Genomic DNA, 17,717 nt, shown 5'->3' with positions numbered 1-17,717 from the left:
ACACCAAGTCAGAACCGTAGAATAAATAAAAGGGGCATATAAACAGACAATGAAAGCTCTTACAATGTTCAATGATTACATTTCTCTTAAACAGGTTATAGGCTACATGTTCACCAAGTCAGAACACTAGGTGAAATTAAGAGGGGTAAATAGACCAAATTATTAGCGTGAGGCACATGGGCTACTAAATGTTTACTGCACAACATACACTTATGTATACTGTAGCTAAGAAAGTAATACTATCTCCCTGGCATATTTCATAATTTATGCAGCAGCATACAATACATTTTTGGACTCACCTTGTTGTGCTGTGCTCACTTGAACAGGAAGGTGGCGCGGCGGTCCTACGTGTGCAAATTTTGTCATCAAACTTTGTAAGCAAAGTCTGTCATTCTCTGGACTTATGGTGCTTTCAAGACAACTGGGAACTCAGGAAAAAACAAGGTTGAATCATGATGATGTCAGTGATCTTCAGCTCTAGAAAGAGGCCAGAGTTCACACTTACAATTCCGAATTGGATGACCGTTCAAAACGTATTTTCCCAGTCCAAGCTCGTTTTTTCAGAGTTCCCAGACAGGATGGCCAGTGTTGAATGTTTATCATTTTTAACTTAAAAAAGAGACCCTTAAACCCAGACTTTGGACCACACACCCTCTCCACTGAATAGCAGGCTAGTGATTGCTTTGCTGTGCTTGCAGTTAGCCACTGATTCCTTCCAAACCACTCATTGTTGAATTTGCAATTTCCAACTTTTTGTATAATTTTTTATTTTATGATTTTTTTAAAATTAATTTGATTTAATCTTTATTTAACTAGGCAAGTCAGTTAAAAACAAATTCTTATTTACAATGACGGCCTACCAAAAGGCAAAAGGCCTCCTGCGGGGTCGGGGGCTGGGATTTAAAAAAATATATATATAAATATAGGACAAAAAACACACATCACGACAAGAGAGACAATACAACACTACATAAAGAGAGACCTAAGACAACAACATAGCATGGTAGCAACACAACATGACAACAACATGGTAGCAACACAACATGGTAGCAGCACAAAACATGGTACAAATGTTATTGGGCACAGACAACAGCAAAAGGGCAAGAAGGTAGATGTTTATGTCCAATGGTCGATGAGCACTGATACGTTTTATCTTCATTATTTCTCTTCATATGACAAGGATTAAAAAGGATTTACCAGTAGATTGTCGACTTGATTCATGATGATGACTGCTAGCTAAGATTTTGAAGTCCAATCAAAGCTACTGTAGATATAATGTGATTTGATGTAATTTTATCTGTGGCCAATGACCTCGAGCCTTCTTGGATGCCCAGTCCAATCAAAGCTACTGTAGATATAACGTGATTTGACGCAATTTTATCTGTGGCCAATGACCTTGAGCCTTCTTGGAAGGGCACTTCTTATGTAAGTCTATGGCAGCACCCAAGGGGCTTGAATTTTCAAGCTCTACCCTTAAATTTGGCGGTAACATAGTGTCCCCATGAGTGACAGAACACTGAGCCAATCACGGTGCAACTAGAGAACATTACCAACCCCCACACTCCGCATTTTCCGCTGGCTGCCCCACCACCATAGAAAGCACTAAGCTAGGCTGAAACACCTGCATTTTGGAGCTGCGTTACTCAAGGAAGCAATAAAGAGACCATGTATGTGGCTTTATTAACTACATTTTTTTTATTTTTATTGTTTACATTGTTTTCAAACTGATATGTGAGTGGTATTAATGCCAAAATAACATGCAAAACAGGCAACCCAAATAAATGTGGGGCTCAAAGCCCCACCTGCCTTGAATGACGGGTCGCCACTGATCATATCCCAGGCATCTTATCCGGGTTTATCATAACCAGGTTACAAGCTTTTTTCGGGATATTTTAAACAAGATATGATGTTTATATGCATCAACTCAAAAATGGAATACTTGAGTATCCCGAATAATAACGGGATATTGGTGTGCATGTAAACGTGGTGATTATTGTTGATTTAGACCTGGGCCACCAGGTGTGTGAAATTAATTATTAGGTAGAAGAGAAAACCTGCAGACTCTGGACCTCGTAGGGTCAGTTGAATGCCCTGCTCTACAGCATACTTCTCTGCATGGCATTTTACAGATGGTTTTCTTAAACAAGCATTAGATAACTAGCCTGGGTGCCAGTCTGTTTCTATTCTAGAAAGCAGTTGGCAAGAGAGCAGAAGCAGACTGGCACCCAGGCTATAATATAACAATGTTCAGATTAAAAGCCCCCAGAGGTTATAAATTAATTTGATTAACGAATGTGCTTTCCTTGCTGTTGTCTAGGTGAGGGTCCACCCCCCCCACCCACCCAGGTTACTGTTCTAATTAGGGTTGCAACTTTCACTTGGGATGGAGGGACATTCTGAAATGGCCTTTTTGTCCCCCCCAAAGTTTTATCATTGGAATGTGATACAAAACGAGGCAACAGTGGGCTTTAGGACCATGCAGACGCCTCAGAGCAGTTGGGTAGGCTGTTTGGAGTGTATATCCGACTGGATAACTAAAAAAATATATAATTATGTCCCCCCCACTTCTAAAAACAAAGTTGCGCCCCTGGTTCAATTTATTGCCTTTGACTAGTACATTGTCTTATTACACTGTGAAATTGTAGTGTAATAGTTTTATTAAGGGTGCTGCAACCTGTAAGAGGTTGTTACGGTTGTTTATTTATAAGGAATAAGAACTTGATTTAACATACTGACTTTGTGGACCCCCCATATGATCTATGGATTAGTATACCTACTTATAAATAATAATGTGATTTATGGGGTGGTGTTAACAGTTGGGAATGTATCATTTGATGGCTGTAGATTAATCATTAAGGTGTATTGTTGAATTTGTCTGAAATTGAGAACAATATTCCAACAGAACAAAACGAGACACTAAAACTACTGAAAAATATTAATATTATCCTGAAGTGTCCAAGAGTTTAACTATAATACCTTAAAATATATTGTCTTATAAAAGTTATTGATTATACCTATCTTGTATAGATTAGTATTTGCTCGCTATGAATAAAAATACTTTGAAAAATTATCTTCACCTTTCTTTTATTCAATGTTAATGAATACATTTTGACAGCTATGAACTTTGGTTTTTACCTCTCCTCATGTCCATACAGGCTAATAGGGTGTCAGAGCGAGCCACTGTACTCTCTCCCTCGAGCCCCTGGCTTTCTAGAATGTTCCAGAGTCCAGACCAATGACTGATTGGTCCAGACACAGAGCTACTGGTTTCCAGTTACCAAATAGACTTAGTTTTGAATTGTTGGTTTTACATTCATTGTGAAAATGTTATAGATTAAAGCCAATCTGCAAATAGTTGTTTGGACCTATATGCGTAATGGTTCATAAATAATTTCAATGCATTCGATTTATGGAAACTCAATTTACAACAGTAGTTTGACACAGTACATGTATATGCCTAATTATTCTGGAGATACCGTTTACATTGGTCAACCAAAAACTGTCTGCAACTGTTCAAAACTGTTCATCGTGTCCACAATATGGCACAATAACTATCCTGGAGATTGTACAGTGCGTCGGAATGGAACTGCATTCCATGGTGCCCGGGTGGGTCGTTCTTCCTCTAAAGAAGGTATCTATCTCACCATGATAATAACATAACCCCACCCAGTACTGGGACGGGCGTGACTTTCTTGCTGATTGATGGGTTTATATCGAATGAAAACTGAGAAGTAGGGAGTGTCGTTTCAACATTGGCCAATTAGACCGTGCTATTTTTGGGCATGGTCTGGACTAGTACTAAAGGCTGAAAAGCCCTTTCCTTTCGCCTTACGCCAAGGGTAAGGGGTGTGTATAGGAGGAGAAATAACGTTTGCGTACAGCTTTCTGATTGAAAGTACATACTGTCGTCTTAACCTTTCTTTTCCTGAAACTATATATTTAATCCGCTTGGGTTATTGTCCACCGCAACAACCAACGCTCCTCATCATATCAAAGACAAGGTAAGAGCCCTCCCTTTCACCATTATACCTATTTCTTTGGTGTCCAACTTCTAAGTACAATGTTAAACCATCTCGTTGTCTAGCCATATTGTTTCAACGATATCCTACATGTTCGTTTAGTTATTTTGTAGCCTCGACGGCCTACCGGTGTATTTAGCCATGGCCTGTTGTCCACTTGCTCGGCCTTCAACCCTTAAAACCGCCTGTTGTGTGAATAATCTTATTTTTTTTTACATGAAAATATAACACTAACATCAATGTATAATGTAGAAAAGTATTATTTGGAAGAGAAGCGTATACGTTCCGGTGTTTCGGGTCGTCCATTGGTCTCCATGGGCAGGGAACATGTCCTAACATCACGCAGACCTCGCGTTGCCCGTGTAATAACGTCCTGGCGCTTGGGGCCTTGCTTGTTCACGTTTCACACTATTAAAAACCAGTCGTTTTATATTTTAAATACTACTGGTTTATTATCATTGTGAACTGTATTCCTAATGGTTTACACAGAGATAATTCTAACCTTTTTGGGTGGGTGTATGTGAACGTTTTGACATGTCCAGACATGCCCCCATGCAGTATTAAGTTGCGGCCCCTGTAGTAGGATTCCGACCAGTTCAATCCAGTTAAATGACAATTCAAGAGATCGTGGTGACAGGGACCACTAGTGAATAATAACTATATAATAATCTAACGTTAGTTAGATCAAGAGGCTTAAATCTGATCTTGCCCAGGGACCCTTTCCCAGGTAAACCGGTGACCCCCATCATAAGTATTATCAGCTGAAATATAATGGCAAGGAGAAGTAATCAACATTTTAGTTAGAAATTATTTTGATCACATTTTTATATAACTGGAAGATGCCGTGTAAACTCTAACATAGCGTATTAGCTCAAAAGGTAACAGATTTTCGATAAGAGCAAGCTATTTAGCTAGTCAAACAACGGTTAGGCATGTGTTGGCAAAAAATGAATGTCCAAGCCCAGAAAGCTTACCAGGAGCCAGCGGTTTCCGCACCGGTAGTCTCTTATCCGGTGTTTTCCCCAGGTTTAATGTCACGTGCACAAGTACAGTGAAATGCCTTTCTTGTGACCTCTAACCCCAACAATGCAGTAATCAATGTATTACTAAAAATACCAAGGTAGAACCAGAAACACACGAGATATAAAAATTAGAAGAACACGATTAAGTAAGCGTACTATATACAGGATCAGTTCCGGTGCCATATTTGCAATGTGCAGGGATACTGGATCGATAGAAATTTATAGCAAATTATTGAGTGTTTGTATGTGTGTTGTAGTATCAGTGTGTGTAGGGCCCTGTGAGGGTTCATGGAGACAGTGCAAAAAATAAGCCAGTGTCGCCATTTCGTTAGCAATTTAGCAGTTTTATGGCATGGTGATAGAAGCTGTTCAGGAGCCTGTTGGTGTCAGACTTGATTAACTTGCAGTGCAGAAGCAGAGAGAACGTCCATGGCTTTGGTGGTCAGAGTCATTACGGGCCTTCCTTTCACACACCGCCTGATAATAGAGATCCCGGACAGCAGGGAGCTCAGCCCTAGTGATGTACTAGGCTGTCCGCACCACCCTCTGCAGCGCCCTCGCATGGCGGTACCTACTGCCATACCAAGCAGTGATGCAGTCAGGATGCTCTCATTGATACAGCTGCCCATGCCAAACCTTTTCTAAGACTATGTTAGATACTCCAATGAGTGGCATTTGATCAATATTAGGAGTTGCGAAATAAAGTTGATATTAATAGAAAGCTAAATATATTTTCAACTGTAGGTATAATAAAATGTTTGTTTCTAGCTATATATATTTATATCCATTTTTTATTTCCCACTTTAAAAAATTATATTTTGGCAGACCCCCAGTTGAATATTCCTGCTCTAGATAAATGGAACATTATTGTCTCTACTAGGAAGGAGTAGCAGCCTTGGACAATAACATCTCCTAAATATTATGTAACATGTTTCCAACGTACCAGTACCATTGTGGCGCGTTCTGCCAGAACATCCCCAAACGGGTTTTAAATTCACCTCAAATAAATGCTTAATCATCAAGTTGATATCAAATGTTACTATCAATACCATTCCTCTTAGTCACCATTCCATCGGTGTAATATCTTAAATATGGAAATCTCTTATTAACCAATTCCCTTGAATTAATGTATTCACCATACATTCTGTCCCCCGTTCGTCAACTGATGGTGACAGTACTCATGAAGTTAATTTGAGACATTATATAATCAATTCCCATGCATGAATAATGCATTACATTATTAACACATTCTCTCCTCTCCCTCTCAATAGATGCTTCCCACAGTGACTGGACCAGGGGCTCTGCCCTTTGCCGTGCAGTTGAAGGCTCTGACTGACCAGGAGTTCAGGTACCAGCCCAAGCTGAGCGGGCTGAGGATCATTGAGATGGCCCATGACAACGGCCTGAGGATGACCGCCCGGCTCAGGGAGTACGAGGTGAAGGACCTCCTTTCTCTGACCAGGTTCTTTGGCTTCAGTGCAGAGACCTTCTCCCTGGCCATCAACCTGCTGGACCGCTTCCTCGCTGTCATGAAGGTAAGACCTCGACATCAGATGGGGTTTGATTAGAATTCATTAAAATTCGTCCTTAGTTCATTTGGTTTTAGGGTGAGCAATACAGACAGGGAAACGCATGACTGTTATTAGACGTGCGAGGACTGTAAAATCACCACTCTATTAGGTACATTAAGTAATATCAGAATGTTCTACATCTCTTCACTGTGAAAATATTTCAAAGGTAAAACCCCCAAAATCGATTAAATTATATTCAATATCTATCAGTGTGACCAGTAACTTCAACCATTTGGTAAATAACATTCCTCTCATTCTTCTCCCATCCCCAGATCCAGCCGAAGCATCTGTCATGTGTGGGCCTGTCCTGTTTCTACATCGCTGTGAAGACCTCGGAGGAGGAAAAGAATGTCGCCATGGCCAACGAGCTGATCCGGATCAGCCAGAACCGCTTCACCGTGTCCGACATGATGAGGATGGAGAAGATAATTCTGGAGAAGCTCTACTGGAAGGTCAAAGCCCCCACCGCCCTCCACTTCCTCAGACTGTTCTACAGCTGCATACAGGACACGCTCGAAGATGACTGGTACGAAGACTGTAGGCTTGGACGGTAAACCGTGTATGTACCAGGGGTGTCAAACATACAGCACGTGGGCCAGATCCTGCATGGGGGTCCATAACAGGTGTCCAATCCGGCAGGTGGTTTGAGAAAAAACCAAAACCAAAGGAACAAACTCGGTATACTTTAAAAGGACTAAAACCAAACCCACTGACTAAATGATAATGACCTGTATTCTTAGTTTCTTGACTGTCCAGCTTGTTAATCCCCACGTTTTAGTGCGGCCCTCTGGACTTCGTGGAAGACCGACTGCGGCCCCGGTGCAAAATGAGTTTGACACCCGTAGTGTATACCAGGGTATCACGGTGTGATGTTGTTTTTGCAGTCAACTTGTGCACTAGGTTAATAGATAAGGCCCCTTTTGCATTATTAGTTCATTATGAAGGCGTTCCACAAAGCAGCTGATTGAGCCTGTGTGATGGCTTGTGACGACACATGCTCTTTAAAAGTAGCGGCTTGATAATGGGGATTTGAATAACGTTGATGCTTTTATCTTAAACTCAGTTTCATAGATAGATAGATATATCTATCTCCATTACATATGGACATTTCTCTTTAGCTCTTATGCTTTATAAAAGACTTGACAAACATCTTGAACAAACGTTATTAAAACACATTTTCTTTCCATAGCAAGGAGATCCTGAACATTGAGAGACTAGAAGCCCAGCTGAAAGCCTGCCATTGCTCTTTCACTTTCTCTAAAGTCAAGGTAAGATACTTTAGTTCTGTTTTGGTCTCATTTAGAATCTCTCAATACTATGTGTATGTAGCTAGTTCATGTTGTGACATCAGATCTAGGTCTATTTTGGGCAGGGCACTTGGGAAAGGGCTGGGGGTTGATATGCTTTGAGTGTGGGTGGAAAAACGTACTCAAAATAGTTTCAAACCAACTGTAAAATGTTGATGTATACAAATATCCTTCTTAATGTGTAGCTTTCATGCCAACCTAATGTCTCTTTCCCACTCTTTCTCTCTCTCTCCCCCCTCTCTCGCCCCCCTCTCTCTCCACCCCTCTCCCCCCTCTCTTTCCACCCCCTTCCCTTCACAGCCCTCTCTGCTTGCCCTGTCCTTGTTGGCTCTGGAGCTTCAGGAGCAGCATGACCATGAGCACGTAGACAAGCTGCTAAACGCCTTCCAATCTCTCCAGCAGCAACTCACTGTGAGTGTTTACTGTCCAGTCTAGCCAGATAGCCTGGTCTCCGCTGTTTGTACTGTCTTGTTCCTATGTCATCACACCAAACATTGGGCATAGGAGTTGGCAAGAGAGTAGAAACAGATGTGGGACTCAGGCTACCACCCAGTGTCATATCACTCCCCAAACATGTCTGTTTTAACCAGAACACTAACCAGGGTCTTGTTCATTAGGGCATACAACGGAAAACGTTTGAAATGTTTTGCAACGGAAAACGAGAGAAAAGACGCACTCAAAGAAAATGAGTTTCTTATTGGACAAGTCCAAGGTAGTTTCTCCCCGTTTGAGTGTTTTTGTTTCCCCGTTTTGGTGCCTAATGAACACAACCCAGCAATGGAAGGTGTTTACACTGGGGCTGCTGCGTCTCAAATGGCAACCTATGGGGCCTGGTCAAAAGTAGTGGACTACAGGAACTAAGGGTCCATTTGAGACACAGCCACTGTTAGCTATGAGGTGAAGTGTTTGCGCTGCTCTGTGTTGGAGCCCCAAGGCCTGTTGCCCAACGGATTGCCTAATGTTGCGGGATCATGGAAAATGTAGACAAGTTGATGATTAATGAAGACTCTGGAGAGACGCTGAGTTTGAGCTTTGGCATTGGGAACCCTCTGATGTTTTGAATGATACAGAGAATAAATGGGCAAACAGACCAGCAGCAGCACTAACACACTCTGATTGGCAGGATTTTAAATAAATGAATACTCTGATGTGCTGTATAATAATGATTTTTTTCTTGTTTCCTCAGGTCCGAGAAGGAGACCTGGTTATCGTGACAGAGTTGGTTATGAAGTGTCTGATTGACTATTCAACCACCAGGGTCTCCAGGCCCAACAGTCAGAGGCTTCGTTGGATCCTCTCTGGCAGAACGCAACGCACGTTAAAACACAGCTATTACAAGATCGCCCATATGCCCACAATCCCCGAGTCTGCCTACTGAAGCCTGGGGCTGGGTGACCACCGATACAAAAGTAGGAGTACACCGATACAAAAGGAGAAGTAGGCTACCACCTCTTCTCCCCTAAAAACGTTTTGTTTTTCAGTTTCATGGAAAAATAGCAAAAAGCCCCAAAAAAAACAACTTCCTGTACTCTACTTTTGCTACACGGTCACCCACCTCCACCACTAACCCATTTCCTTTACAGAACTGCATTATGGATGATGTAGTTCTTTAAGGGGAAAAACCTGTTTCCTTTTCTTTCCCTTTCTCCTGGTTTTTCTGTTCTGTTCTTTTTGAATAAGCTCACTATTTATTAGCCTACATCTGCTTCATTGACTAAGGCTGCATCTGAAATGGCACCCTATTCCCTATATAGTGCGCAACTTTTGATAAGGTTGGATCGCTCTTTATAGGGAATAGGGTGCCATTGAGAAGGCAAGCTAAGGGAGTAATGCCCGGTCAAGAGTGGGTTTATCCGCTGCCACCTAGCGACGGTTAAATCCTTCCTGGTTGAAATGCTTGCACGTGTGTATACAGTATGTTCTTATCTGAATCAGTACCAACATGAGTACTCTGCATAGTATTCTATTGTGGTTGCTGGTTTTAAGCAATGAAGTATAGAACCACCTAGGTCCTCAGTCCACTATGTGGAAGAGGAGGGGGAAGGGTTTTGTGAAAATGCAAAAACAATGGAACCAAGAAATCGGACCCAAAACCCTTAACTTCCACCCTAGGTTGACGAACTGGCCTAAAAATGCACACTCCTCTACCCAAGGTGATGAAAAATATTTTATTTCGATTTTTTTTTTTTTTTTTGTACTTGTGAGGGCGTTTTTGTTGCGGTTTCCTCAGTGATGTGATGAAACTAGCAACGATCCTGCACATGTATTGGTTTTAGCTTGCAGGATAGCATGCTCTTGGAGCTGAGACTGGCTGTGGATGACACCCCCCATTATCTACTGTGACGTCAATATAACTAACAATGGTTACAGATGAACACGATCACTATTACAGAATGTGATGTTGAATTATCTTGATTTGTGGCAAAAACCGTAGCCTTTTAGAAAACAACCACTCACAATGAATTTATTGTATTACGCTAAAATGCACTAAGTCACTTAGATAAGCACAGTAGATATAGGAAATGAACTTAGTTTGATCTGCATTTACTAAAGTATTTGATCTGCTGAGGCCATAGCCAACCACAATTGAGCAAAGTATTTTGTTAAGAATTTGAAATAAAGTTGATGTTCTGGAATTTGAAAACTTTGCCTCAAAAAAAAAAAAAAGTTGCAACTAAATCTCTTTAACCCATGTTTGGACCTTTCAATAAAACCAAATTGAAAAGCTGTGTGGTTGCACTGTCTTCAATGTTTTGAAACCACACGTCCATAAAAAAACACTTTTCAACGATTCCCATACCGGCAGCTAGTTAACTGAATTATGGCTTTGAAGTCTGCTATGACAAAGGTTTGGCTGAATAAAACTCCAATCTTAAATAAAGCACAGGCTCAGAGAAAAGGCAGGATGTGGGGTTGTATATTATTATGGCTTATAGTTCAGTTTCAAAGGACTGAATATTCTAATTGTTTCAGAACACATTGTCCATTCTTTGCCCAAAGGCAACTGCGCTTCCTTTGCTGTGTTCATAACAAAGAGGGAAGGTGGTAATTACAAGTTGTGAAATTGAAAATCTCAGTTGGATGCATTCGCATGCTTTGAGAAACGCCAATTGGCTAATAAGCTGCATCAACTATAAACTAAAAGTACAGCTATCATGCTTGTGAACAAATTAGTGTTATAAAACCATACTAATTGATTGCATTTTGTAAATGTTTTATGTTTAACTGCTGAAAATGCTGTTATCGAGTTCATTTCATTAGTCAGTGACAGAGGTCCGCATGTGGGAGAAGTCAGAGCTCAGGGATGATAGACGAGTTTCCCACTAGTAATTACCAGTTGGAGGGCCGTTCAAGTGGATTTTCCCCTGTCTTATGTGTAAATACCACCTTCCCACTTGGTTATGAACGCAGCACTAGTCCTTGTACAGTACAATCTCTTCACCCCTAGGCAGGCCTCAACAGTGTCCATATGACAGAAGTCTTGGGTATACTGTACAGTGGGTGAGTCCCTCTTGCTGTTTGACCTCACTTTACTTCTGCAAGCTGTAGAAGGCTGGCCCACCACCTGCAAAGTTCCCAGAGATCTCTGCTCCACTGAAGTCAAAGCCAGGGTTCTGTTGACAGAGTGGGAAGTGACACAGAGGTGGAAGAAGCAAGTCAAATCTAATTTTGTCACCTGTGCCGAATACAACAGGTGTAGACCTAACTGTGAAATGTTTACTTACAAGCCCTTAACCAACAATGCATTTCAAGAAGTAGAGTTAAGAAAATACAAATAAAATCAAAAAGTAACAAGAAAATTACATAACGAGGCTATATACAGGGATACCGGTACCGAGTCAATGTGCGAGGGTACAGGTTAGTCAAGCTAATTTGTAAAGAGACTGCACGGAAAATAAACAGCGAGTAGCAGCAGTGTAAAAACAGAAGCAAGCCTGCATGTTAATATGCCTTCATCTATCCAGGTTTTTCAGATAATGTGGATGAAGAGGCTTGAGGTTTTAGGCTATTGAGAAGTGTAATCAGTGTTAGTGTTAAGGCTCCTTGTGTGACTGTCTATAGCAGTGGTGGGCAAACTTTTTGACTTGAGGGCCACATCGGGATTTTGAAATTCAACGGAGGGCCACAGTTTTTGGAGGACCAATTGTTTGTTAAAATTAATTTGCGGGGTCCTCCCAAGTGGCGCAGTGGTCTAAGGCACTGCATCGCAGTGCTTGAGGCGTCACTACAGACCCGGGTTCGATCCCAGGCTGTGTCACAGCTGTCCGTGACTGGGAGACACGCTGGGAGAAGCACGCTGATACAGTCGTCAGGTGAACAGTGTTTCCTCCGACACATTGGTGCGGCTGGCTTCCGGGTTAAGCGGGCATTGAGTCAAGAAGCATTGCGTCTTGGCTGGGTTGTGTTTCGGAGGGACGCATGGCTCTCGACCTTCGCCTCCCCCGAGTCCGTACGGGAGTTGCAGAGATGGGACAAGACTGTGACTACCAATTGGATACCACGAAATTGTGGAGAATGTCATGATATCCCCACCTCTATGGAACCTCTCCAGAGTTAGTTTCCTCTGCATCTGGTCCTGGAGCCAGGCATCAGCACAGTACTCTCCCTCTAGCAGAGAGGCTCAGCAGTTACCTGCCTCTGTTCATCTTCATCAGCACAATACTCTCCCTCTAGCAGAGAGGCTCAGCAGTTACCTGCCTCTGTTCATCTTCATCAGCACAATACTCTCCCTCTAGCAGAGAGGCTCAGCAGTTACCTTCCTCTCTGTTCATCTTCATCAGCACAATACTCTCCCTCTAGCAGAGAGGCTCAGCAGTTACCTGCCTCTCTGTTCATCTTCATCAGCACAGTACTCTCCCTCTAGCAGAGAGGCTCAGCAGTTACCTGCCTCTCTGTTCATCTTCATCAGCACAATACTCTCCCTCTAGCAGAGAGGCTCAGCAGTTACCTGCCTCTGTTCATCTTCATCAGCACAGTACTCTCCCTCTAGCAGAGAGGCTCAGCAGTTACCTTCCTCTGTTCATCTTCATCAGCACAATACTCTCCCTCTAGCAGAGAGGCTTAGCAGTTACCTGCCTCTCTGTTCATCTTCATCAGCACAATACTCTCCCTCTAGCAGAGAGGCTCAGCAGTTACCTGCCTCTCTGTTCATCTTCATCAGCACAATACTCTCCCTCTAGCAGAGAGGCTCAGCAGTTACCTGCCTCTGTTCATCTTCATCAGCACAGTACTCTCCCTCTAGCAGAGAGGCTCAGCAGTTACCTGCCTCTGTTCATCTTCATCAGCACAGTACTCTCCCTCTAGCAGAGAGGCTCAGCAGTTACCTGCCTCTGTTCATCTTCAGCAGCACAATACTCTCCCTCTAGCAGAGAGGCTCAGCAGTTACCTTCCTCTCTGTTCATCTTCATCAGCACAATACTCTCCCTCTAGCAGAGAGGCTCAGCAGTTACCTGCCTCTCTGTTCATCTTCATCAGCACAGTACTCTCCCTCTAGCAGAGAGGCTCAGCAGTTACCTGCCTCTGTTCATCTTCATCAGCACAATACTCTCCCTCTAGCAGAGAGGCTCAGCAGTTACCTTCCTCTGTTCATCTTCATCAGCACAATACTCTCCCTCTAGCAGAGAGGCTCAGCAGTTACCTGCCTCTCTGTTCATCTTCATCAGCACGATACAGATCAGACACATGACTTAGGGTTTATTTTCAACCAATAACGGCTTATCCACTGGATGAGAAATGTGTAGAGAGAAATAATTGAGTCTATCTTGTGGAAGACTGATTTATTATGCAAGCTTTACACTTAACCATTATGTGTTGATTGAATTAGGAGAGAGTGGATGACCCACCTGATGTCCACGTTCCTTCCATAGCCTGTAGCCTATGTTCTGTTCAGTTCGAGAAGGAGAGCGTGAAGAAGAGGAGGACCGGTCAACTTTGATAGCTTGCCACTACTATAACTGAGTTTATTAAACACAATATATGTGTCTTGCCCCTGATGTCTTTATCAGACTTATTACCTCACAATAAGTCAGGTTCTAATAACTTACATTGTGGTGCCGAAACTTGAAACAGCAGCCCCTGCACAATCAATGGGAAATGGACAGCTCATGGTGCTGAAAGGAGGTAAATTCGAGTAGGCATAATTAATTTCAATATCTTCATTTTAATTAGACTTTACTAACGACAAGAGGGCTTTGTGTTGGATACTATTTCTTCCTATTTAAGTAATAAGAGTTAGGCCAACCAGTTTGACAGACGACATTAGGCTATAGGCCGTTATATCCATAGATTCGTCCATCAATTCCTCAACCCACCATGCACTCTTCAAGTAGCCTACCTCCATGTCAGTGAAGGGCTGTTAAGTTAAAACTAAAACTCAAATTTAGGGGGTATGAGAGGGTATGCCATAGACCTACCTTTTATTAAAGAAAATGGCAAAAAAACTCAGGGCTACCCTTGTAAGCTTAAGATTTTGATGAATCAGATTATATAAAGTGATCTATAACAACACTTTGGTCCACCATGCTTTATGCTAGACACAAGCTAACATACCTGGGAAAGACGTGACTACAATGAAAATGGGGATATTATTGTTTCCTTTCTTTGACGTTTAGAGGCTGCGCTGCAACCTTCTTTAGTCCAGGAGACATAAATATAGGCTTTACTTGGGAAGTAATCTAACTCTGTAACTATCAATTGATGAAGCGATTCACGTTCGGTACAATAGAAGCTATTTAAACCCAGAGAGCTTTTAGGGAAACACTTGTGACCTTCTCTCGTTGGGTTAAGACACGGAAGAAGAGTAGCCAGCAACTAAAGCTTAAAACGTTCTGCGTTGGTAGGCTCCTGAGTGGCGCAGCGGTCTAAGGCAATGCATTTCAGTGCAAGAGGTGTCACTACAGTCCCTGGTTCAGATCCAGGCTGTATCACATCTGGCTGTGATTGGGAGTCCCATAGGGCAGCGCACAATTGGCCCAGCGTCGTCCGGGTTTGGCCGTTATTGTAAATAAGAATTTGTTCTTAACTGACTTGCCTAGTTAAAATATATATCTTTTTTTATTTACTCTGTCTGGTGTGGAAAGGTAGGCCTACTCTGTCTGGGGTGGAAAGGTAGGCCCTACTCTGTCTGGGGTGGAAAGGTAGGCCTACTCTGTCTGGGGTGGAAAGGTAGGCCTACTCTGTCTGGTGTGGAAAGGTAGGCCTACTCTGTCTGGGGTGGAAAGGTAGACCTACTCTGTCTGGGGTGGAAAGGTAGGCCTACTCTGTCTGGGGTGGAAAGGTAGGACTACTCTGTCTGGGGTGGAAAGGTAGACCTACTCTGTCTGGGGTGGAAAGGTAGGCCCTACTCTGTCTGGAGTGGAAAGGTAGGTCTACTCTGTCTGGGGTGGAAAGGTAGACCTACTCTGTCTGGGGTGGAAAGGTAGGCCCTACTCTGTCTGGGGTGGAAAGGTAGGCCTACTCTGTCTGGGGTGGAAAGGTAGGCCTACTCTGTCTGGGGTGGAAAGGTAGACCTACCCTGTCTGGGGTGGAAAGGTATGCCCTACTCTGTCTGGGGTGGAAAGGTAGGCCTACTCTGTCTGGGGTGGAAAGGTAGGCCCTACTCTGTCTGGGGTGGAAAGGTAGGCCTACTCTGTCTGGGGTGGAAACCCACAACCTTCTGGTCATCAGCCCTGTGTTGCCATCTAATGCTTTCACGACAAAGAACAGTTTCTAATGCGACATATCTAAGGATCTGGTCTGCCCAAGAAGTGAGGGTAACCAGTAGAGACATGTTCAGACATGTCCACTTTGTTTTAATTATTATTTTGGTGTCGGGAGAGTCATTTTTTCTGTTTTGTTTTGCGTTCGGGAAGGTAAAATATATTTTGCTGAAGGGAGGGCCATCCAGTTTCATTTAAAAGAAATACAATTTTCTCATTGTAACTCTTATTTTAAATAACATTGACTCCCTAACTTTGAAATGTGTTTGTTGTGTAGCCTAACGGTGAAGACTATCCAAGATTACATTTGACTTCTTTGCCAGACGTCCCACGGGGTGCATTCACTTTAATAAATACCTCCTCCATGGTTTGGGACCAGTTTCACATGGGATAACACCGCTTCTCTCCTCCATGGTTTGGGACCAGTTTCCCATGGTGTTTTACATGGGATAACACCGCTTCTCTCCTCCATGGTTTGGGACCAGTTTCACATGGTGTTTTACATGGGATAACACCGCTTCTCTCCTCCATGGTTTGGGACCAGTTTCCCATGGTGTTTTACATGGGATAACACCGCTTCTCTCCTCCATGGTTTGGGACCAGTTTCACATGGTGTTTTACATGGGATAACACCGCTTCTCTCCTCCATGGTTTGGGACCAGTTTCACATGGTGTTTTACATGGGATAACACCGCTTCTCTCCTCCATGGTTTGGGACCAGTTTCACATGGTGTTTTACATGGGATAACACCGCTTCTCTCCTCCATGGTTTGGGACCAGTTTCACATGGTGTTTTACATGGGATAACACCACTTCTCTCCTCCATGGTTTGGGACCAGTTTCACATGGTGTTTTACATGGGATAACACCGCTTCTCTCCTCCATGGTTTGGGACCAGTTTCCCATGGTGTTTTACATGGGATAACACCGCTTCTCTCCTCCATGGTTTGGGACCAGTTTCACATGGTGTTTTACATGGGATAACACCGCTTCTCTCCTCCATGGTTTGGGACCAGTTTCCCATGGTGTTTTACATGGGATAACACCGCTTCTCTCCTCCATGGTTTGGGACCAGTTTCCCATGGGATAACACCGCTTCTCTCCTCCATGGTTTGGGACCAGTTTCACATGGTGTTTTACATGGGATAACACCGCTTCTCTCCTCCATGGTTTGGGACCAGTTTCCCATGGTGTTTTACATGGGATAACACCGCTTCTCTCCTCCATGGTTTGGGACCAGTTTCCCATGGGATAACACCGCTTCTCTCCTCCATGGTTTGGGACCAGTTTCCCATGGGATAACACCACTTCTCTCCTCCATGTGGACCGACATAGCGGCTGGCTAGCAACTCTCTCACGCCCCCTGATCTGATGGTTAGCTAACCGGCTAGCTAGTTAAATGTTGTTTATTCTCTCAAACGATGTTCAGGTACCGACCTAATGATATGGCACCATCCCAAAAACATATACTTATATGAATAAACTATCTGGAAAATATTACAAAAGTTGTGTGGGATAGTATTTACACCAGTCAGCTGATCCAGAAACTTCCTGGAGTTACTTCCTCGCTGATTGATTTTCTGGTGGCTCAACCGACAAAGTGAATAGATAGCGCCACCTACTGTTTAGACGCGCAGGGATCAAGACTCTTGATCTAAAAATAACCCTTTACAAATATCCTTGAAATTCCATCCAAGATTATACATTTTAACAACTGGAAGATTATAGCTCCCCGAGGATACAATAAAACTGTTTACATGTTTACACATTTTCCCAGCTTTTCTGTAATCCAACTGTCACTGTCTCTTTTCCTAAAGAGTGCCCCAGTCTAAACATGGGTTGGATTTTCTGTGCTAATCTCCTAATTCGATTACTTCACACGTCCTTGTGTTTAAAATACATTCAGTTTAGACTAGTGGAGGACAGAGAAAGGCTGACTGTTTCATTTACACTCAGAGAGTTGACAGGGAACGTTTTTCCATCACACCTGCTGCCAAGGATGGCTCTCTTGATTCTGACATTGGTCACTTTGCCCTGGTGAGAAAAATAACCTTTTTCTAATTTTATCAATGGTTAGGCCTCTGTAGTTTCTTGAATGTAT

General features: G+C 42.9%; 1 protein-coding gene across 2 annotated transcripts; it reads left to right on the top strand.

Annotated features, from left to right (window-relative positions):
• The first annotated feature begins 3,754 nt into the window (after positions 1–3,754).
• Positions 3,755–10,648, top strand: LOC106604232 (cyclin-G1). 2 transcript variants are annotated; one of them, XM_014198696.2, is made up of 7 exons: positions 3,755–4,001; positions 6,313–6,576; positions 6,885–7,138; positions 7,802–7,880; positions 8,220–8,330; positions 8,537–8,631; positions 9,106–10,648. In XM_014198696.2, the coding sequence occupies exons 2-6, from the start codon at positions 6,313–6,315 to the stop codon at positions 8,606–8,608; spliced, it is 780 nt and encodes a 259-aa protein (XP_014054171.1). In that variant the 5' UTR covers positions 3,755–4,001; the 3' UTR covers positions 8,609–8,631; positions 9,106–10,648. The 2 variants fall into 2 exon arrangements, with proteins under 2 accessions (XP_014054171.1, XP_014054170.1); XM_014198695.2 differs by lacking the exon at positions 8,537–8,631.
• The last annotated feature ends 7,069 nt before the right edge of the window (positions 10,649–17,717 follow it).

The sequence above is a fragment of the Salmo salar genome, chromosome ssa05 (genome assembly GCF_905237065.1).
Source record: "Salmo salar chromosome ssa05, Ssal_v3.1, whole genome shotgun sequence".
Classification (NCBI taxonomy): Eukaryota; Metazoa; Chordata; class Actinopteri; order Salmoniformes; family Salmonidae; genus Salmo; species Salmo salar.
This window is presented reverse-complemented; position numbering and strand designations above follow the sequence as displayed.